This window comes from Nansenia antarctica (genome assembly GCF_963989245.1).
Source record: "Nansenia antarctica genome assembly, chromosome: 1".
NCBI lineage: Eukaryota > Metazoa > Chordata > Actinopteri > Argentiniformes > Microstomatidae > Nansenia > Nansenia antarctica.
The window spans coordinates 23,957,539-23,980,854 of record NC_137674.1 but is presented as its reverse complement, the minus strand read 5'-3'; the positions used below and the strand labels follow the sequence as shown (position 1 = coordinate 23,980,854).

Genomic DNA, 23,316 nt, shown 5'->3' with positions numbered 1-23,316 from the left:
CACTGTTTTAATTGTGTGCGACTTCCTGTGAATGTTTCTACATTCCGGAATGTTCCAAGCCATTCTTGCTCTTTTGCAAGGTGCCTTTCACTGTTGTGCTGTAAGGATGTGCTTTTGTGTTTGTGTTTTAAAGTGTACCAACTCAAAAGGGGATATCTAACTAGTTGTCTTGACGTAGGTATTTTCCCTTCGTATTTCTTTATTTCTTGTGGGGGGTGGGGGGTACAGGAAAAAGAACAGTACTACTAGAGACACATACCATACCTGCTGAAGACAGCACCTAGAGACAACAACATAGATAGCAACGACAACTTAAATGTTCCTCCATTTTCAAGTTCCCTCCCCCCCCCGTTTTATTGTGAGAGAACATTCATTTGCTCTTGTATTATAAATGTTAAAATGGTTCAACACACCAATTCACTAATACGTACTGTGTATCAAACTGACCCGAACAACAGTTGTGGCCCCAACATCATATTGCTCACAGAGCTATTTAACTTGCAATAGATAATTGTGTTGATTTAAGTTTCCCCATTATCAATACAAAAATAGATAGGAAAACATCTATATTAAGTATACAGTGTGTAACAATCAAGAAAGTGAGAAGTATTTGCTCTGAACAAATAGAACAATCAAGTCATGGAACAGACAGGATTTGTGACACCCTACCCCTACAGAAAAAGCCCACAGAAAAAGCTACACACAGCAGACACAACACTGTAGATTCCTCCTACCACTTTTTTGGGCCATAAAACAACTTTAATTCGACACGTCCATTAGGCTCAGCACATCGTGACGTTAGAATTATAAGGTTCTATCTCCATTTTTGGTCAAAATTGAGTTTTTTACATAATCTGATCCATTAGGTGTTTATTAATGCCTGTGTGGTGTTATTTTTAAAATGTTGACATTTTTGAGTTAGTAATTCATAAAATACAAAGGTTCCATCTCACAAAACACAATGGAATGTAAAAACTTTGACGCTCAATATCTCTGAACTACCCTAAACGGAGATAGAACCTTATGATTCTAAGCTCACGACATGTTGTCAGAAGCAGCTAGCCACATTGCTAACTTCATCCCACCCGCCACAGCCAGCCAGGCACAACTCTTGCTGCCCATGAACAAGAGGGAGTGAGCATCTATTAAGTCACCATGGTTACTTGCTAACAATTCAAACTGAGATCACAAAAACCGTTGGGATAAAAATGTTAACCAGGTCTAATTGTACCATGTTTCCTCTATGTGCTTTTTGTGAGCTTCCGTGGGACTTGTGTATGTGCTCATAGTATGCACTCAAGCCCCACATGAGAGCTCACTCCATCTCATGTCTATGGATTGGATCCTGGGAAACCAAGAGTCTAAGGCAAGTGAAAGGGATTCTGGGTGTGCCACCACAGCACACAGCACCAGGGCTGAGAAGAGGAAAGAAACGTTTTGTTTCGTTATGTGATGTGTGAGCATATATAGTGTATTGGAGACAGACAAGTTTTCCCACAAAGCACCAGGGCAAATATTTGTTAGATAAAAGTTGCTAAAGATGCTATTCCACATGTGGCGATACTATTATGTACCCTAAAAACGTGATAACTTCCCTATGAATTACACACACACATGCCAGTACTGTATGTTTATCTGAAAAGTCATTGTGAAAAGCAGTACGGAAAAACTAAACCGTAAGAGATTTATCACACAATCACTTTGGTATGCTAGTGTCCACCTAGTCTTCTAACCTAGCTTAGACCCTGAATGTGAAGTCTGAGTTTGATTATTGACCGCACTGTCAATAGTCAGCCAGATATATCTTGGCCTTTACATGCAATGACTCAAACTACACAAGATTTTCGATTCGTTTTGATTCATTAAAACATACCCGGCTCACATTTTGACATTGCAAAAAAGTGTTGCAAGAACATACTGTTCTCCTCCCACAAAAAGTTACAATCTGGAAACAGTAAGAGAAAAAAAAGGATTGGTGGTGGCAGAGGGTGAAAAGTGCCGGACCAGAATGCCATGAGTTGTTCATTACGAATACAAGTGTGACTAGCCGTGACGTTAGAATTATAAGGTTCTATCTCCATTTCTGTCAAAATTGAGTTTTTTACATAATCTGATCCATTAGGTGTTTATTAATGCCTGTGTGGTGTTGTTTTTTAAACGTTTACATTTTTTAGTTAGTAATTCATAAAATACAAAGGTTCCATCTCACAAAACATAATGGAATGTAAAAACTTTGACGCTCAATATCTCTGAACTACCCTAAACGGAGATAGAACCTTATCATTCTAAGCTCACGAAGTACAGTAGGGAGTATTTGAGGTACTTTTTTCCACTGTTAATGTGCTCCTCCAATGTGCCTTTAGTTAGTCTGGATGGATCCATGGTTAGGCTACATCATAACCTACATTTCAATTCAAACTACCACCCTGACCCTGCAGAAGAATCTATGGCAGGAACCTTCGTATCAACTTTGGCAAGTGTTTAACCATCCAAACAAAGTTGATTTAAAAAAATAAATAATGTGTACAATTAAATAACACTCTACCTAGCTGTGAGTGTCAGTCCTTTTACATAAGCCACATAACCTCATCCCATCATGCCCAAATGGTAATAACTGGGAGTGCACAAAAGAGACAGTTTCGCCTGAGCAGAGACCACACCCTCGTGTTTTCCCCATTTACCCTCCTCTTCCAGTGTGTCCTTATCCAGTCCTCCAGTCCTTCTAGGATTCCAGTAGACTGTGCCACCGGCAGACCTGTTGTCCTTTGGACTCTTTCATCTGGGTCCAGTGTGTGAGTTCCTCCTCCCCAGAGCTGTTGAGGCCTAGCGAGATCCAGCCAATCATCTCCTTGCGTTTCATGCTACGCTTGTTGTACACGGAGAGGATGAGTGTGACGTCGGAGAGCTGGAAGAGCGCCACCTGGAACACAAACGTCTCCTTGTACGTCGGGTTGGGCTGGCCGCGGCAGACGGATGTTTTACATTTCGACATCTCCTGGCCCATTGAGTTCAGTAAGGTCAGCTTGACGTATGTGTCTGAGGAGAAGGAATGGAAAGGGAATAGGGATTATAATCGAAAAATGGCATAATTGTCCCCACACAAATGGTACAAATACTATATAAGGAAAATATTTGAAAAAGTTTTGATACATTTTACGGGTTTATGCATCAACGGCATACATCCCTCTAGCCAAAAAAATATTCGCCAACAAATATGTACACATACACATATAATACAGCAAATGGTTAAGCTACTGTACAATATGACATATGTATGACATATAACATGCAAAACTGTGAAGATTATCAATGTCCAAACCTACATTACAGTAGCTACATTGTAGATCGACCCATGCCCAGTGAGAATTATGCAGTCAAAGTGAAACAAGTATGATAAAAAAATAACTTAAATTCTTGAATTTGCTTTTGCCACATTTTACCCACATTCGACTTTCCTACCTCCTAGATCTCAGCGCTTATTCCTTAATCGTTCCTTATTCAATGTATTCATCCCCTCCCAAGGAGGCAATTCATTTTGTGCCATTCGCAAGTTAATATTCAACATATGAATCATTTTTCTTTTTTCCCTTTCTTTTTCAACTCCGTGCAAAAACCCCACAGAACATCTGACAACAACTGACGACACTGCAAATCAAATTGTAAGAAGATGTGGCGAGGGTACCAATCACAAAGGCTCTTTGAGGATGTTTTTCGCCTGTGCCTACAACCACACTCCATAAACATGTTCTGTATTCTGCTCTTGTGTGTGAGTGGGTAAAGGAATGAATTGCAGAGGGCTTTTATGCTGTTGAGCGCCAGCTGCTTTCCAAGATGGATCTCGCCTTGAATTCGGAGGTTCTCTTGCTTTCTTTGACATAAAAGCACCACTAAAATAGCCTTGATTTCTTTTTTTTTCGCCTGCTGTTGAATGGGTTCAAATATAAAACTGTCAACGTCTTAAGTGGCCAGCAGCAGTGGGGCGCATCTACTAGTATTGTTAGTGAATGAGAGGGGCTATGCCTGCCGATTAAAGTGACTGACAGGCTGAATGTTGCTATGGAAAACTGGCTCCATGAGCCCTTCACATCTACATTCTCACTACTCTCGACACACAACTTTGCAAAACTCAAGACATCAATTGTTGCCTGAATCAGGCTCTGGCTCTTTCAGGTTATTCAGTGTAACCTGATGTTACTTTTCCTTTTCTCTATGCAATCCAAAGTCAATGCAGAAACGAGATGCAGAAAAAGCACAAACAACCCAAAACATCTGCTGGCTAGTCGTGTTTATGCAGGTAAGCAAATCTCAGGAGTTTAAATGGCTGTTGGCTGGGTATCGAAAGTCTAGTCTCACATTTTGCATAGACGAACTGATTTTAAAAAGTAGTAGACAATGCAACAGAAGACCTAAGCACAAACTGCATTGCTTATTGAATGTAGCCAGTCACTGGCTTAATCTATTTAGACCACTACAAAATAGAGCCAACCTTAAAGCCTGTCACAGCACTTGGAATGACGCAAAAGTGCAAAGTTGGCTGAAACCAAGACTTGTTATGGAGAAGCAAGACATGATGATTTTCAGGCAACACTGACAACCACAATACAATGAAGAGAAGCAGGGGGCCAGGCCGAGGGGTAGACGGGGTACAGTATGATAAAAGGCAGGGCAGGGGAGGAGGTTAGACAGACAAAGTATAAACACCCAGTCACACATTTCGTGAGCTTAGAATTATAAAGTTCTATCTCCGTTTAGGGTAGTTCAGAGATATTGAGCGTCAAAGTTTTTACATTCCATTATGTTTTGTGAGATGGAACCTTTGTATCTTGTGAATTACTAACTCAAAAATGTCAACATTTTAAAAATAACACCACACAGGCATTAATAAACACCTAATGGATCAGATTATGTAAAAAACTCAATTTTGACAAAAATGGAGATAGAACCTTAGAATTCTAACGTCACGATTTGCAAGGCTCTGAGTTAGCAATGTTCTTGATGAGTGGATGTGTCCTATACAGTACTGTTTTAAAGATAACCTATAGAAGGCCAAACAGGGCCTAATTGGGGTCCTGGTCTACTATACTTTTCATCTGAAGAAGTTAGGGCTTTGTGGTTGAATGTAATTTGTGGCTGAATGTCAACAGTTACAATTGTGGTGTTCATTTCTTTTATCTTACACTTATTACCCCAATTCTTATCTGAAAACGGTATAGTAACAGCCTAACAACTATTACTACTACTACTACTACTACTACTGGGGATTCTTTGTAGCAAATACCAGAAAGTACCAATTGCTACCAATAAGTTAACAATGTTCTTGCACCAATTGTTACTATACATTATTGCTGAAAATGTTATAGTTACCATATTGTAATGGTAATAGTACTGTATAATAAAGTTTTGCTGAAAAGAAACTGTAGAATAGTTCCTTCAATGACCCTACATCCATGAGAACATACTGCCACCCTCTAGTCTACCTCCTCAGTGGAGAGAGAAAGAGAGAGGAGAGAGAGAGAGAGAGAGAGAGAGAGAGAGAGAGAGAGAGAGAGAGAGAGAGAGAGAGAGAGAGAGAGAGAGAGAGAGATACAGATACAGAGACAGAGACAGAGAAAATACACTGATAGTAGGAAGCTGGCAGACACCTCAGTCAGACAGAGAGACTCACCTCTGATAATATAAACCTGGCCTCCTATCAAGTGTTTCAGACAACAGAACAGCCCATCTGACAACAAGGGTTGGGAAGCAGTAAGAGAAACAATGGACCAAGATGTCAATAGTTGGGTGAGAGAGTTTCAGGAGGAGGGGAAACACAGAGAGCGAGAGAGAGAACACAGACAACAGCAGGAGAGAGAAACAGGGTCAAAAGGTTCAACAGTATCACACAAAGTTCAACAATAGTGTGTTTTTTGTTTGAACTTGCTGGATCCTCTGGTAGTTTGAAGGGATTGGAGGGGGGATGAGGGACAAATGGGGAAAAAACAGGAAGTTTGCAGCAGGTAGTGTGAGGAGAGAGATGGGCCGTCTCCTGTTTGGTGAACGAAGCAATGCAAAGTTTTGTTCAGACAGTATTAGGAATTATGACTATGAATGTATGTATATTCTGACATACTCTCCCAACATACCCCTTCCCGGAACCTGCGGTCCGCAGACATGGGCCTGCTATCCACCCCTCGCACCAACCTACGGACCTTCAGCGTGGCTGCACAGAGCCTTCAGCGTGGCTGCACCTACGCTCTGGAACTCTCTCCCCATAGTGATCCGCAACGCCCCCACCCTGAACTCCTTCAAATCAGCCCTTAAAACCCATCTGTTCAGCAAGGCCTTTGGCCCCTAGTCACTGTTTCTGTTTTGTTTTGTTTGTTTTCTGTTTTGTCTGTCCGTTCATTCCCTTGTAAAGCGTCCTTGGGTTTTTGAAAGGCGCTATATAAATGAAAGTTATTATTATTATTATTTTCTAATAATAACTGAAAATAATAACAATTTTTATGGCAAAAGACTCTCTCCAGCACGCCGAGGGCGTATGCTGAACCGTACGACCAAATAGAACACGTTAAATAAAACCTCTGTCGCAGCAGGTGTCTGTCGCAGCAGCAGCAGCAGCAGCAGCATTGAGGTAGCCAACCATTTGAACCTTAGCGGGGGTAATGTGCGCCAAATGTTAGGGTAATCGTTCACTTTTTCATAAAAGCACGAAACTTGGTACACTTGTACAGTTTGTTGTTCTGAACATTTTCAGACGTGAAGCCCTCGAAAAAACTCCTCCTAGTGGCTGTGGTGGCCATTTTCCTTTCCGCCATAGCCGAATTGTGTATTTTGCTTCATATCTCTTGAACCAAACATGATAACACCGAACAGATGATGTCTACCCCTATGGTTTGAAGGTCAAGGATTACAATGATACCATATACAACATTATAAAGTGTTCAGGTGGCCATGGCGGCCATTTTCCTTTCTGCCATAGCCGAATAATGTATTTACCTTATAAGCATGAACCTTTAACCCTTAATCAGCCATGAGGGGTCATTGGAGATGGCGCCATTGGAGGAGACGACCTACCACGCCGGCAATGGACCACACTGAACCGTCTACGAACTGGTGTCGGTCGCTTTAAAACATCAATGAAGGCGTGGGGCCTGGCGGACAGTGCGGCATGCGAGTGCGGTGACCCAGAGCAGACCGCCGACCATATAATCACCATCTGCCCCTTATATAGACCACCCTCAGAAGCCAGCCTCTTCGACTTAGAACCAGAGATGCGGGCATGGTTACGCGACACCGAGTTGGACCTCTGACGTTACACGAAAGAAGAAGGGGTCATTTGAGTAAAAGAACGTGTGAGTAAAAAACATGTTATATCTTTGCACTCAATCAAATTTCAGGGCCCTCCTTTCATGACTGTTCCTAGATATGTGCGTTCTACCACCCAGTATCCTTACATTTTAAAAAACCCATCATTATAAGTTAATATAAAGCTATTTTGTCGTTTTTCGGTGTAGGAAGCAGGCCAATTCACAAGCGGCCAACTAGTGGACGTTGTGTGTAAATAGCAGCTTCACATTATAAAGAGAGGCGGCTCTTTTGGTAGGTAAAAAAAGGCACGGCTGTTCTAGTGTTAAACACTGACCTACTGTACTGTATGCAGTTCAACTCTGGTTCTCCTTCACATGGACCAGACCAGATCATCTTACAACCAGGTTTCCTATCTCTTCTTCAGATTCACTGGCGGACTCAGGGGGGGGGCAGGGGTGACGACCGCCCCTCCTGGTGCCCCCACGGTTGAAAAACGTCTGTCTTAAGTGCCCTTTTGAGTGTCAACAATGCCCTTTTGAGTGGCAAAATGAGAGGATTTGCCCAATTAGCTGCCCTTCCAATGGTCTAAACTTGACCATGTGCACTGATGTCGTGCAGTCGGTGCCCTTTTTTCTTTTCACCCCTGCCCTTCAAACAGCCTGAGTCCGCCACTGTTCAGATTACATAATATTGACAAACTGTCCACAAGCAACACAGCAGAATACATGAGTGTACTTACTGGGTGGCTTATTGGCAGTCAGGTTTTTGAAGTGGCTGCCTTTGATGATCTCCACTGAGAGACGGCCTGTGGTGGCGTTGTAGACCAGCCCAACCAGGATCTCTGGAGTGGAGCACTGGTTGGCTGACTGGAAGGAAGAGGCGCTCTCGCTGCACGACATCTCAGAGATGCTGACCTGAGATTCACCGTGAGACTCCCCGCCCTGCTGACACACCAGGGGACAGGGTCAATGCTTTCATCATTCATTATACAACAGTTAGTTCCGACTAAGTCATTTGATTGGACAAGAGGCATTCCATGAGTGCTGATATACAGTATAACAGCACTGGGACTTTTAACTATATGTATCACTCCGCCGCACAAATGTTATACTGAATGACCGTTAATTAGACTACATTGTTTGTGTTCAGGTTACTAGCAGTGGCGTAGCGGACGGGCCCGCAAGCGTGTTTTTTATAAAACAAAGAAAATAAGTGGCCCTTCATTGTGTCAACCTTAATTTTAATATATAGGCCTATACGCCAACGTTCGGAGGTTCCCAAACGCGAACGCGAACCGGCACTTCTCTCTCTGCTTTCCCTCGCGTACATTCGAATGCGTGAAAATGTATTTTATTTATTTTTATGCCTCAGCCCGCTGTTTAATGTGGCCAGGGTAAGCATGCTTACCAGCCAATCAGTAGTTCTTTCATTCCGATAAGAGCTACTGATTGGCTCTTATCACTTTCAAGTTCACTTAACATTTCACCTTACTTTCTCTCGCCCGGCAGAATAGCTTATGTTAGCTAGCTCAAACGATCTAAATAATAATAATCAATAAGGATAACTTGCTTGATTTTGTGAATATGGACATTACTGTCAGCGACATAAAGGGATTTCGTAGACTGGACCGGACTGGAAAAACAGAACTACTGGCTAAAGGCCGCCCCAAGCCACCGCTCACCGATCTGCACACCCAGAAAGGGAGAGTCGCTAGGGGGTTCCAGCAAGCCTGGTATGAGCGGTTTATATGATTTATATGATTCGCGAGGCTGGTGGCGATCTATGCTTGTTTATATGGTTTGAGTACTGCTGTGCTGCTGGTTATGGCTTCTTATTTAAGACTTCCTTTTACCTTTGAATGTAGGCCTGTGCCGTTGTGTTTGGAGAGAGAGCTGCTTAATCAATCGCTGAGATAGGCCTAATGTCGCTGTCCGTGCCAGTGGTTCTGGACCAAAAGTGTTTGAGCGAGATAGAGAGGGAGGGTTTGTGATGTGATGTCAAGTGCCTGCGTGACAAAGTGTGAAAAGAAAGTGTGTTGTGAGTTTACTATGGAGGATGGAAACGGTGTGTGTCTGTGTTGTGCGTGTGTGCGTTTGCGATGTTGAAACTGGACTTGTAGATTTCAGCAGGTTGGCTACTTGAAAAGATCTTGGTTCAAAAAAGATTGAACAATGAGCACCCCTGATATAGTCGAAACTGGCAACTGTTTTTTTTGTTTTTGGTAATCTGATCACAAAGTGACACTACAGTTTATTAGCAGGTTCTAGGCCATCAAAATTGCATTTCCTTGAAACTGTGTTCACTGATAGCGTGTATTATTATTATTATTTGTGTAATTATGTGTATTTCTATATCTTATCTAGCTTACCCAATCTAAAAGCTCACGGCACGTGCCTGGTGTCGCGCGGTTATAATAGTAGCCTACATCATTATAAAAGGCCTCGCAAATCTGACTTCGCACAGGGCCTCGCATATCTCCCAAGCGGCCCTGACCGTTTGCTAAGTCAAGCATTTAGAATGTAGAGTGCATATTGCGAAATTTCGCAACGTCAATAACGCATCGGACTCTAAAAAACGCACGTTTTTTTTAACCTCCGTTGCGAAAGGGCCCCCGCCGCCACCTTGCGGGGGGGCCTCGGGATTTTGCGGTACGCCACTGGTTACTAGGCAACAGTCCAGTTGAAGTTCAGTTGCGGAACTATTTTTATTTTATTTTTATGATTAAATAAACAAACAAATCATAATCTGTTGTTGCTTATTACTGTTAACTAATACATGGCGCTGTAGAACTGTTGTATAAAAGCAATATCACACTTGATACACTCTCGTGTGATATTGCTTAAATGACGGTAGAACTGTACAGCAACAATGGAATAAATATTCTTGACCTCAAAATAATACAAATCAATACAAATATTTTTATGGTGATTCGCTGCATCATTTCATATCTTGTTTTTTTCATTTGGATTGACTAATGGAATAATGTAGGTAAAATCTGAGCTAAACATTCTTCTAACATTCTTCTTTTTAAAAAAAAATTAATAATCAAAATGAATTAAATAACAAACAAATTGAATTCACAGGCATTAATCCCCTGTTCACAATGATAAACTGTAGAAAGATACAAGTGTTCATTACTATCTCAAACAATCTTGATTACTGTTATTTCACATTCATTCTATTTTAAATACAATTAATTGAAAATGACCATAACCTACTTTTTAAGTTTAAAAACAGTATAATTCCATTAAGCCAAATGCAGAATAAAATAGACTTGCTGTTATTTCACAGATATTTATTCCTAAATCATGGTCGATGTTATAGTGTATATTATGGGTCGCCTGTCAATAGTACCATTCGCGTGAACGCACATTAGCTTCTTCTCAATGTTGCTTATTTTCATTTAGTTTGATGCGATCGAATATATTTGAGGTTTTAAGTTTTAAGACGAAGTTTTAAGACACATCGCAATGCGAACTTCAGAATCGCACTAGTGATCGGCTACCCATAATGTACGCTATAACATCCACGATAATGAACTAGGAGAGCGCTTCAATACACAATTCGGTTGTTAAGTCGTGACGTGTTTCCGGGTCCAACGTTGGCTGAGGCGCTCTCTTCGAAATGCTGCAGTAATAATAATAATTAATTATATTTGTATAGCGCTTTTCTGAGCCTCAAAGACGCTGACAATATGGGAAAAATGGGAAAGTGCTTTGTCCCTTGTTGTATGAATAGATCCGAGTCTAAAAAACTATTGAACTGTCATTCTACCGCTTTAGTACACTGGTACTCTGGTGCGGGGATTTTTTTTTTTCTGTCTTTGTCTATCGAATGAATGATGAATGAATGAATGAATGAATGAATGGTCTTTATTGTCATTGCTACAGTACAGGTACCAAACAACGACATTTAGGAGGGGTGGCTCCCCTGGTGTTAGGAAAGAAAAAAAAAACACTTAAAAAAAAAACACAAGAAGGGAAGGAGCTGGTTTACATAAATAAAGGCTATGTACACTATCCACTATACTATACTGTACAGATAGACGACTAGGGTTGTCATATTGCACATAGTGTTATTGCACATTTATTTAAAGTGTCGCAGTTTGCAGGCTTGAAATGTACATATTTGTGCCTCAGCACTACACCTGATTTTTTCAGTCCAGCAGCTGCCATCAATCCGTCCAGACTGTCCAGGGCCCAGAACCTAGGTCTTTGCTGTGTTCAGGGCCTGGACGGCCCTGTGGTAGAAGCTGTTCTTCAGTCTGTTTGTCCTTGCGGCCATGGTCCTGAACCGCCTTTTCGAGGGCAGCCGGGTAAAGTGTTCGTACCCAGGGTGTGTTGGGTCCCTGGAGATCTTGGAGGCCTTCCTGAGACAGCGTGTGTTGTACAGCTCTTCCAGAGAGGGGAGGGGGGCGCCGGTGATCTTCTGGGCTGTTCTCACGACTCTCTGTAGCGCATTTCTCTCCGCGGTTGTGCAGCTGGAGAACCAGTTGCAGATGCCGTAGGTGAGGATGCTCTCCACTGCGCCGCGGTAGAAGGTCACCAGTATCTCCTGCTTGCTGTGTTCCTTCCTGAGGACTCTCAGGATGTATAGCCGCTGTTGTGCCTTCTTGATGGTGGCTTTTGTGTTGTCCTTCCAGGTCAGGTCATCCTATCACATTGTAGTTAACTGAGTTACCATAATTCTTCCAAACAGGACACTTAAGAATACATTACAATACTCTGTGGCGTGTGCGCATATGCGTAAGGACTGAGATTACTTCAACATAAAGTTCTGCATACACAAAAATGTTCTGCACATGCGGTGGTTAAAACAATGCTGCATTCCTTCAGTACACACGCATACTTAACCGAAAGAAAGAACCAAAACATTTCTGTACGAATATGTGTACTGTTACACACCTACTATCTACTAATTAAGTCATTTGGCTTGGCCTAATAGGCCTATACACAGAGTAGAATGTCCAGCTTGTAAAACAGGAAACTTGAAATGAGTGACCATGAACCATGGGGCTTGTACCAAATGATATACAGGTGACGCCCTCAAACCTTTACCCTCTAGTGTCGAGTACATGCTTGTATATGACTTAGATCTACTCACTGGGAGTGCACAGCAAGGGTCCAGTATCACTGGTGCAGACATCTTCCCTTGCAGGTTCAGCTTGGTGAGGTAGAACACCTTCTCTCCTAGCACCTTCTCTTTCTTCATACGCCGCACGCTGTAGAGGCGAAACCGAATGGCGTAGTTGCCGATCATCTCTGATTCGACGTGACTGAAACGGAAGGTCTCTGTGAACACCGGACAGGGGCCTTTCTGGATGCCCGTCTTCGCCCTCTGCTTCTTGGTGGGCAGGAGAACCAGGTGGACCTGCCAGGAGATGTTGCCTGTCCGCTTCAGGGCGGGGATGTCCGTCACAGCGGTGACTGTCACCGCCAGCCTCTGGTCCTCAGAGTCGTAGTCGAACACCACGTCCAGCGTGCCGTACTTGGCCACGGGATCCGGTTCATAGCCCTTTGGGAGTTGCGCCGCCGACCCTCGGGCGGACATGTCCTGGAAAGAGACATTATGACATCATTATGACACGTGACTCATCACATCAAATCGTGACGTAACCATAGTAACCATAGTAAACAATCTATGGTATAAACCAAGTCAACACCAGCCTATAGCTTCAGTCAAGATGTTCTAGTTAATGGAGATGTACGTTGTGTCTGTATGTTGTGTCTGTACGTTGTGTCTGTATGTTGATGTCTGTGTTTTTTTGTTCATGGATCATGGTACACATTTCGTGACGTTAGAAGGTTCTGTCTCCATTTTTGTCAAAATTTTGTTTTTTACATAATCTGATCCATTAGGTGGTTATTAATGCCTGTGTGGTGTTATTTTTAAAATGTTGAATTTTTTTGAGTTAGTAATGAATAGAATACAACGGTTCCATCTCACAAAAATATAATGGAATGTAAAAACTTTGACGCTCAATATCTCTGTACTACCCGAAACGGAGATAGAACCTCATGATTCTAAGCTCTCGAAATATTGACCAATATGTGATAGTATAAGCATGCTCTCTACAGCTAACTCCAGACATAATTATTGCCTGTCATGTAGGCGACAGAAGCAGTTAAGTGTGCAATTTGTGCCGAAGATAAATCTGGGGAATTGGTCTACAGAGGTGAAGATGAATGAGGATGATCATGAAGTTACCTTGTGTTTTTGACGTAGTGTATCTTTGCTCTTGTACCATGCCCTGTATAAGGGCTTCTGTTAGATAAAAAAAAGAACAAAGAACATTTATGAAGTAAATCTATTAGACAGTGCGGCGTGGGAGAGGGGGATCATATGAGAGCCTAAGTCAATCACATCAATTGATAACTAGTTGCCCCCCCTGAAAAGAATGTATGGAATAGCAATTATCATAAAAAATAAAATAAAATACATAGCTCTTTGTTATGCCAGCTGTAGTTTTCAACATATTGTTGTCCATATCTACCTAATCTTTTAAGGGGTTTATAGGGAATTCCTATAGTGTCCGTCTCCAAAACGATGAGCCGTTTGTTAGGGGGAAGTTGAGAGTGGCTGTGTGTGGTCCTGAAGTCCAAAGTGAGTGTGTCCGATCGATCTCTACCCTTTACAGCCACACCCACACATAATCACTGGCTGAAATATCCATGCATGAAACATCTACACAAACGAAAAAGCACTAGTCTTGAGAATACTTTTCCCAAAGTAATTTTCCTCGAAGAGAAATGCAGAGGTCAAACTGTCATATATAATTCTCTGAACTCAAGTCTAGTCTGATCCAGTTCACAGAGAGACGCTGAAAAGGAACACAGGTGTGCATAACTTTTTAAATCAGGTTTCCATGACAGTATGCACTTTCTTTTATACGTGGTTGCCATGGTTTCCATCATGTGAAGATGTTCATAGTCTTACTCCATCCATCAACATTGCTCTTTTGTTGTTGTTGTTGTTTAGTTACATGGCGAATGATCTCATTGAGTATTATTTAATGTATTGATGTCTCACTGAAATATCCAACTGCCAACTTGACAAGCAAGCTGATGTTATTAATCTCAATACCTTGTGCATTCATAGCTTAATGCCAGTATTTTGCTGTGGCTGTGAGATCTCATGCTTTCATGACCAATTCCAACTCCAATAATATGATGCATATTATAATATATGCATAATATATTATAATATATGCAATAATTATGCTTATATCAAGCATATGCTTATATTATGCTTATATTATGCTTATATTATGTTCCAGGCATTTATTTTTGGTAGTCTGGTGGACAGTGGCGGACTCAGGCTGTTTGAAGAGCAGGGGCGAAAAGAAAAAAAGGGCACCTACTGCACAACATGGGACCCCATCAGTGCACATGGTCAAGTTTAGACCATTGGAAGGGCAGCCAATAGGGCACATCCTCTAATTTCACCACTCAAAAGGGCACTTTAGTGCAAAGTTTTTCAACGGTGGGGGCACATGGGGGCGGTGGGGGCACACTCTCACCTCCGGGCTGAGCATGGCTGTGCTGTCGCTGGGCGCGTCCTCCTCGTAGCCCTTGTTGAGGTAGCTCTCCGTCTCCTGGCCTCCGCTGCCCTCACTCGGGCACTTGTCATAGGAGTGAGTGTCGCTGGCGTGGGACAGGTCACATTTGGCGTCGCCGAGGTCGGAGGGCGTGCAGGACATCCGCGGGGAGCCGTCCTCGTCCTGGTACGGCGGCGGCTGGAGCTCGTCCAGCGGGGGCGTCCGCCTCATCCTCTGGATGCAGTTCACTGATTGGAGGAATGCGAAAACACAACCGATAACACAACCAATAACCAAAACTTACGCAATATTGACACTCTCACCACTTTCAGATCCAGTCTTAATACACACCTTTTCACAATGGCTTACTTGGTTTGATCTCCTGTATTTAGTTTGTTGTTATATCTGATTTTGCTGTTTTTATCTCATTTTGCTTTGTTGATTTTAATGTTTTGATATATGGTTTTAAACTGTCTTGTAAGGTGTCCTTGAGAGCCTTGAAAGGCGCCCATAAATAAAATGTATTATTATTATTATTAAAACTATGTTATCAGGCCCAAGCCCACAGCTATCTCTCAAATTCCTAGGCGGTTTCACTAGGAACTGGACAGTTGACTGATCAACTACAATTATGAGGATTGGTTTTGGGATTAAGCAGGAGATTTAAGAAATATCACACGAGAGAGAGTGCTGTTATACTGAATATCAGCACAGCTGTGATTCGGTCGTAGGTACGAGGCCGCAGGCTGAGTGATATTCAGTATAACAGCACGACCTCAAGTGTGATATTGCTTTTATACAACAGTTCTACAGCGCCATTTATTAGTTAACAAGCGACAACAGATTATGATTTGTTTGTTTATTTAATCATAAAATAAACAAAAAATAGTTCCGCAACTGAACTTAAATTGGACTGTTGCCTAGTAACCTGAACACAAACAATGTAGTCTAATTAACGGTCATTTAGTAGAACACCTGTGCGGCGGAGTGACACATAGTTAAAAGTCCCAGTGCTGTTATACTGTATATCGGCCCTCATGGAATGCCTCTTGTCAAATCAAATTACTTGGTCGGAACTAACTGTTGTATTAAATAGTATATACTACTTTTTCTGGTCCATAAGACATGTTTCATGGTAAAACGTCTTTTTTTTTACGCAGCTCTTTAGCGTGGAATGATCAAGCGAGGCTACTTTAATCTCTTTAGTCTCCATTACATTCACTAATTATAAGATTTAGTGATCCTAAAACTGTTGTTTGATATATTGAGTGGGCTCTTCAAAACGTAAACTTTCGTAATATGAAAAAAAAACTGAAAACACATTTAGAAAAACAACAATTAGAGAAGAAGAAGCTTTTCGCTCGTTTGCGCGACTTGAGAATTGCCGACGTGCGGCCCTTTTCACCAGACCGTGTCACATATGGAGGGCATCTGCAGAAATAATGCAAATAACTTTTAGTTTTTTATGTTTCTTACACAGTCTTGTCTTGTTTGACAACAGCAAGAGCTTGCTCATTTCAGAAGTATACAGTAAAAGGGATTCTTTAACACTTGAACAGCCGTGCCTTTTTTACCTACTAAAAGAGCCGCATCAAATGACCCCCTCTTTGCAATGCTCAAGCTGCTATTTACACACAACGACCACTAGTTGGCCGCTTGTAAATTAGCCTGCTTCCTACACAGAAAAACTGCAAAATAGCTTTATATTCAGGGGTGCACATAACTTTTTGGGGCCAGTGCTCAGAGGAGCACCTAGGGATGCTGCTTGGTGCTCCCCGAGCTCGCGAGTCACGACCCGTCCCAGGGGATGGATAAAAAAGGGATACATGGATAACTTATATTAGCAAAACGACATTTATTCATAAATAAAGATGAACGAACAAATGATTGTGTGCAAAACAAAAGAGACGAATGCAAAATCAAATGACTGCTCTTTAAGCATGAAAGTCTGTCAGACTCCTTTAAACACAATGAAATCAACTTTTCAACAAAAAGTTACAGCTTAAGCATTTTATTTATGCTACAAGCTTAATCATCATCATCACTGCTCTCTTGACTGCTGTTATTACTGTCCTCAATTTCAACCATGGTAGAGGATGTTGTAGGCTATCACTTTAAATAGCTCATTATTTTGATTGTGCAACAAAGTCTTTTTTTTTCTTTTCTAATAGAATTCCCAACCATATTCCCTGGGTCTAGGTGCGATAATGAAGCTGTAAAACAAACGTCTGAACGTTTGAAAGCTTCAGAGAAAAGAAACGTGAAGTCCCTTGGTGTTGTTTTTCCTTTTAGCGACGAGTCGTTCGGGACTGAATCTTCACGTGCGGCGTGATAACCATGCGATACGCGATACGCGGAATGAAAGTGCGAGTTACGCTACTTTCCGAATGTTTTCGTGAGGGGAGTCGCCGTGGTCGTCGTCGGTCGACTGTTGTGATGGATTACTCGTCGGGCCTTCGGCTGAGGTGACGGCAAATAGTTACTTAGTGGGGCTTGCTTCTTGGACCCAGCTGTTGGTGCGCAAAAGCGCCTTCATACGGCTGATCTGCCGCGCAGCATGCATTTTGGCGATGCATGCGCACTGGCGCACCAGTTATGTGCACCCCTGTTTATATTAGCTTATTCTGATGTGATTTAGAAAATGTAAGGATACTGGTTGGTAGAACGCACATACTGTATCTAGGAAAAGTCGTGAAAGGAGGGTCCTGAAATTTAATCGAGTGCAAAGATATAAAAAATGCCTTTACTCATGGCTGTTCTAGTGTTAAAGGCAGGAGCAGTAAATACAGTTGTTGATACTAAACTAAGGAAAACTAAGGTGAGTTTTCAAGCAGTCTCTCTCTCCACTCACCCAGCTTAGTCCTCTTAATAGGTGGAGGCAGTGGTGTAGTCTAGTGTTTTCTAGTGGGTATACTGTGATTTTCCCCTCCCATATCCTCTCATATCGTTCATTTCGCCATAAGAATACATCTGCGCTCCCTGTCTAACGTTATATATATAAAATGACATGTTATAAGGCTGATCTGTGCATGATAGTGCTGCATTTTGACATATTTCATGTCACATCACCCCCCTTTGATGGTATATGACGCTATAGTCAGTCCCAATGGTCCAAAATTCAAGTGCTTCATAACACAGACGGGGTGAATTTTATGAATGAAAGTGAAAGTTCTGTCACAAAACGCCGCTACGTATCCTCACACATTTTTAAGTGGGTATATGGAAATCCTTGGCCTTTCCTAGTGGGTATACGGCGTAGTCCTGCGTATCACGTAGACTACACCACTGGGTGGAGGGGCCCCAGGAATCTAAGATGAGACCCTCCAGCCTCGTCCTCTTAATGGGTGGAGGAGGCCCAGCTCAACATTGAGTTTCACTGCAGTACGCCTGATCGCTTCCAAGAAGGCAAAACCAGGGACCAGAGACTCCTCACCACACTGACCCGCCTGTGTACCAGGTTGAGCAGAGGAAGGGGCTCTCCCCCATGGAGAAGGTGTTGTTGGACGCACACCAAGAGGGGTCGCTCTCATCACTCTCATAGTGAGAAGGTCCATATCAACCTCTGTAGCCCGTGGTCCTATAGAGCTATTTGGAGGCTTATTGAGAGGAGGAGAATTGCTCTTCTGAATGATTTCTTCATCCAGCAGTCTATTTGACAGCTCAACACTCTCAGTACTCCCCACACCAACCTATGGACCTTTGGGGACATGTGGCAGGGAATCGCCGCCGCCCCCCCCCCTCCCCACAGTGTAAGCTTGCAAAGTAGATGTTATACAAGTTGTACATTCCTTTATTTCTGGGATTTTGGAAGGATAGTTAAATGTTTTCAGTTATCATTAGAGACCTTCAGTCCGTCGTAGACTGAAGACATCTCTTCAGGTTACACCTTAACTGCTCCTCCTGAGACTTCTACTGCCCCCCAGCACTGCGTCTCCCGAAGACACCCGCTTTTCCCCTCTACTGTGTCCCTAAAAACTTCCCTTGTACTGTTTCTATGTTTCTCCAGTGTGTACATTTTTTAAAAAACAATAAAAAAAAAACAAGGGCTAGGTTTAGAAGAAAGTGATAGAAGAAGGTTTTTCCTTCTATCAATGGCCCCGGGCCTGAGCTGGATTACTCTTCCTGCTACGACTGGTGGATTGATGATTCACTTGCTTAGTATTCAAATGTATTGATTATAAGTCGCTTTGGAATAAGGCGTCTGCTAAATGCCAAAAATGTAAATGTATAATCCCCAAGTGGAAGGAACATCACTCGTCCATCAACCGGCCATGTACAGGAGCTCCTTCCAAGCTTTCCGACCGGCCAGTACAACGATCCAAAACATACTGCAAAGGAGACTCTCAACTGGCTCAAGAGGCAGAAAATGTTGTGTGGAAGAACGGGACAGAATTCCACCTGATATTGTGAGAGATTAGGTTTTTTTCATACAGGAAGCATCTTGTTGTATATTTTACTTAAACACACACACATGCATGGACTGTATTACTTAGGGTTAGGCTTTTTGGCTATGGAAGAATGTCTGCTGACAAAGGGGTGTTTTATGACATCTTGTAACACATCCTTTTGTCTCAAGAGCCATATGTTCTTGCCTCAGAAAGTGCTGTCCTTATATGGGCATTTAGGATGACTTCCTGTGAATCTGCCCTGACCTTTAACCTGGAATGACATTAGGCCAGGGTGACATCATTTTAGGGTCTCCTTCTTTTCACACCTCGAGCATCCCTACAGTAAAAATGATAGGGCCATTGTTGAAGTTATATTTGCATACCAAAAGGTTTAAAGGTGGGAACAGATGAAACCAACTCTCTCTCTCTGATCCCAGCACCTCTCTTCTCTCTGATCAGCACAGCTTCTTGACCACCAGCAGCCAGCTCATATTTTGTAAACCTGTGTACTTTGTTTAAATAAATCGTCTTAAAGCTCAGAAGTATATTATTGATTATTATCCAACAAGTAACTTAAGTAACTTAGTGAGAGTAACTCAATCTTGAAGCTGTCGTTGGAAACAAAGGCTCCACAAACTCCACCAAGTATGAAATAAATGTCGGTTGGCGTGTTCAATTCCTCTTTCCTGTGTCATTCTCTTTTGTGGCACATAACATTATCGCACATTATGGTTCGTGTTGGAGTGTTAACATTTCTTTATCTGTGTAGTTTTCTTGAATTAATACCAATGTCTGGTCTAAATGTCATGTGAAAAGCTGCAATGGAAATATTATGTTGAATATTTTTTTTTAAATGTGTTGAATACTTATTTTCCCCACTGTATGTATGTGAAATCTGTCTACACTGCTCGTCAAAGTGTGCTGACATATGAAAGAGGCTAACTTGAAGAGTAACTAGACTCCACATGGTCAAAAACAGACTGTCAGCAGCAACTGGCTGCTTGGCTACAGTTCTTGTTTCTGTAATGGGAATTGCAGTTGCACAGTGCGCCACACCACATACGCCAAGCAACACATCTTGTTAGGGTTATCTGACAGATCGGGAGCAGAGATTCTCAAAGTGCCATCATGTGAAAAGCGAGGGCTGTGGAGTGTTGACTGTTTCATAACTCTCCCAGCGAGAGTGCACTCAACAGGATCTCCACTTTGATTGCATCTCCCAGCTAGACCTTACAGGAGAGAGGCTCCGCATTAGCGGGATGAGGAGTGGCTCATGTAAAATGGAGATAAAACAAGTATGAGTTTTGACATCTAACTCAAATATCAAAAGCAGTGGTATGGGAGGGAGCAAAAGATAAAGTGAATTGTTTTCAATGGAACAACTGCAACATTTGCACTAATACAATTTCATTACAACCTGATACACATAGTATAATATGTTCAAATATAAGAATCCATATTAAATTAGAACTATCGGTTAGAGTATGTAACCTCTGTTCACTGTAGAAGATGAGGGGTACATGGAGATACTATAGATACTATAGAGTACAACTCACCAATCGTGAGCTTAGAAAGGTTCTATCTCCGTTTAGGGTAGTTCAGAGATATTGAGCGTCAACGTTTTTACATTCCATTATGTTTTGTGAGATGGAACCTTTTGTGAGATGGAATTTGTGTTGTTTCAGTATTAAGAATGGAAAATTATGTTTATTTATTTATTTTGTGTTGTTTCAATACTAAGAATGAAAAAGTATTAGTACTGTTGATACTGTAATTTATGAATTAATTAATTGGATTATATAATAAGTATTGTTCTCACTTGAGAGTGACGGATAGGGGTAGGACATGATAAGCTTCCTCCTACTCCCTTTCCAACATTGATAGGCCTGTACTCTTTGTATTAGTTATTTGTTCTTTTATTATTTAAAATCATGTTCGAAATAAAGTTTAATAAAAACAACAAACAAGGGGCGCTTAGGTGGCGTAGCGGGTTAAGCGTTGACCATGTACCGCTGGGTTCCCGGTTCGATTCCGGCCGCGGACATATCCTGCATGTCATCCCTTCTCTCTCTCTCACCCATCCTTCCTGTCAAATCTCTACTGTCTCTATCACAATTTTTAAAAAAGATAAATATGAGTGGGACTGCCCCACTCAGAAAAAATAACTTAAAAACCCCCAACAACAAACAAAAAAAACCACTGGTGTTACAGAGAGTACCGAAAACCATCTCAGAAAACGTAAACACCTACCATCCTCCGCTGACGCCTCGCTGCTGTAGCCGTCGTACTCGGCTGTCAGCGGGCTGTACTTCTGCCGGGTCTCCCAGCCGTAACCCGTCTGCTGCTGGGTGCTGGCGCCGCCCCGGAGGCCCTGCGAGCGGCTGACCGCCTCCTGGTACTGACCCATCACCTCGTCCTCGCTGTCTGACGACGAACCTTGCAGGTCGGCGTCAAGGTAGATCTTATCTACAAGTGAGGATGGGATGGCTGCGGTTAGTTTCTGCCCGTAATATCAGATGTTAATGATCAGCTTGCTGTACATAACAACAGTTCGTGAGTTTAGAATCATTCAATTCAATTCAATTCAATTCAACTTTATTCGCCATGTGCAGTGCACTAGGAACATGATTTGGTATTCAACCATACTAAACAAGCTACAGTACATACAACAACAAGACGACAACACGACAATACACAAGACAAAATATACAGTACCAATATGAGTGGATATTATGAATAAATACTGTACAACTAAGTGCAAGAACATGTAAAGTGCAAGGTACAATGATCAGCAATTATTGAGAAGGGCTATGGCTTTGGGGAAAAAACTGTTCAAGTGTCTTGATGTTTTTGTCCTGGTGGCCCTGTAGCGCTGTCCAGAAGGGAGTAATGTAAACAAGCTGTGAGCTGGATGTGAGGGGTCAGCCACAATCTTGCATGCTCTCTTCAGTGATCTGGAGCTGTGGAGGTCTGTGATGGGAGGCAGGGGGCAGCCGATGATCCGCTCAGCTGTCCGTACGACTCTTCGTAGCTTGGCCTTGGATCGGGCAGACGCAGAGTCGTACCAGACAGTGATGGAGGATGTTAGGATGCTCTCTATGACGTCCCTGTAGAACTGGACCAGGATGTGACGACTGATGTGGAGTCTCTTCAGCTGACGGAGGAAGAACAAGCGCTGCTGGCCTTTGTTAACTAAATGGGTGATGTTGTTATCCCATTTTAGTTTGTTGGAGATGGTAGTGCCCAGAAACTTGAATTCATCCATTATTGTGACAGGGGAGTTATTGATGACCAGTGGAGAGTGAGTTGGGGCCTTTTTCCGGAAGTCCATAATCACCTCCACTGTCTTGGTGTTGTTGAGTTCCAGGTTATTGGCTGCAGACGAGGACAGGACACCAGGCGGCCGACCTCCCTCCGGTAGGCAGACTGCCCCGTCATTGTCAGTGATGAGGCCAACCATGGTGGTGTCATCTGCATATTTGATGGTCTTGACAGATGTGGTTACGGTTCTATCTCCGTTTAGGGCAGTTCAGAGATATTGAGCGTCAAAGTTTTTACATTCCATTAGGTTTTGTGAGATGGAACCTTTGTATTTTATTAATTACTAACTCAAAAATGTCAACATTTTAAAAATAACACCACACAGGCATTAATAAATACCTAATGGATCAGATTATGTAAAAAACTCAATTTTGACCAAAAATGGAGATAGAACCTTATAATTCTAACGTCATGAGTTAGGATCAGCTTGCTGTACTTAACAACAGTAGTGATGTTATCAGTTTTGAGTTGAACAACTAATAGGCCGCCTCAACCATTTATTGAAGAAACCCAAGTTGGCTTTTAAGACAAGAGGGTTTGAGGTGTTGAAACTAGAGCCGTTTACCACTAGAGGGCAGCAGAGTTGTATTTCTAACTGAGTGTCCACCAGTTTATGCCCGATTACTGTGCTCAGTAATCCAGCCCTAACATTATCTTACACCAAATCAAATTCAAATTCAAATTCAAATTGTATTCATCACGTACACAATATACAAGTATAATATGCAGTGAAACGCTTTGTGTACCCATCCGGCGATACAAATATTTAAGAAGATTTAA

At 42.2% G+C, this 23,316-nt stretch overlaps 1 protein-coding gene across 1 annotated transcript in view; it reads right to left on the bottom strand.

Annotated features, from left to right (window-relative positions):
• Positions 1-2,722: 2,722 nt before the first annotated feature.
• syt14a (synaptotagmin XIVa) overlaps positions 2,723-23,316 on the bottom strand; it is a gene marked incomplete at its 3' end in the record, with an annotated part of 44,766 nt that continues 24,172 nt past the window's right edge. Inside the window, exons 3-8 of the mRNA XM_080550515.1 lie at positions 21,466-21,681; positions 14,810-15,075; positions 12,394-12,843; positions 8,030-8,231; positions 5,666-5,722; positions 2,723-3,036 (exon numbers count right to left, since the gene is read on the bottom strand). Of these exons, the coding sequence (XP_080406641.1) occupies positions 2,723-3,036; positions 5,666-5,722; positions 8,030-8,231; positions 12,394-12,843; positions 14,810-15,075; positions 21,466-21,681 (1,505 nt within the window). The remainder of the gene's footprint in view (positions 3,037-5,665; positions 5,723-8,029; positions 8,232-12,393; positions 12,844-14,809; positions 15,076-21,465; positions 21,682-23,316) is intronic.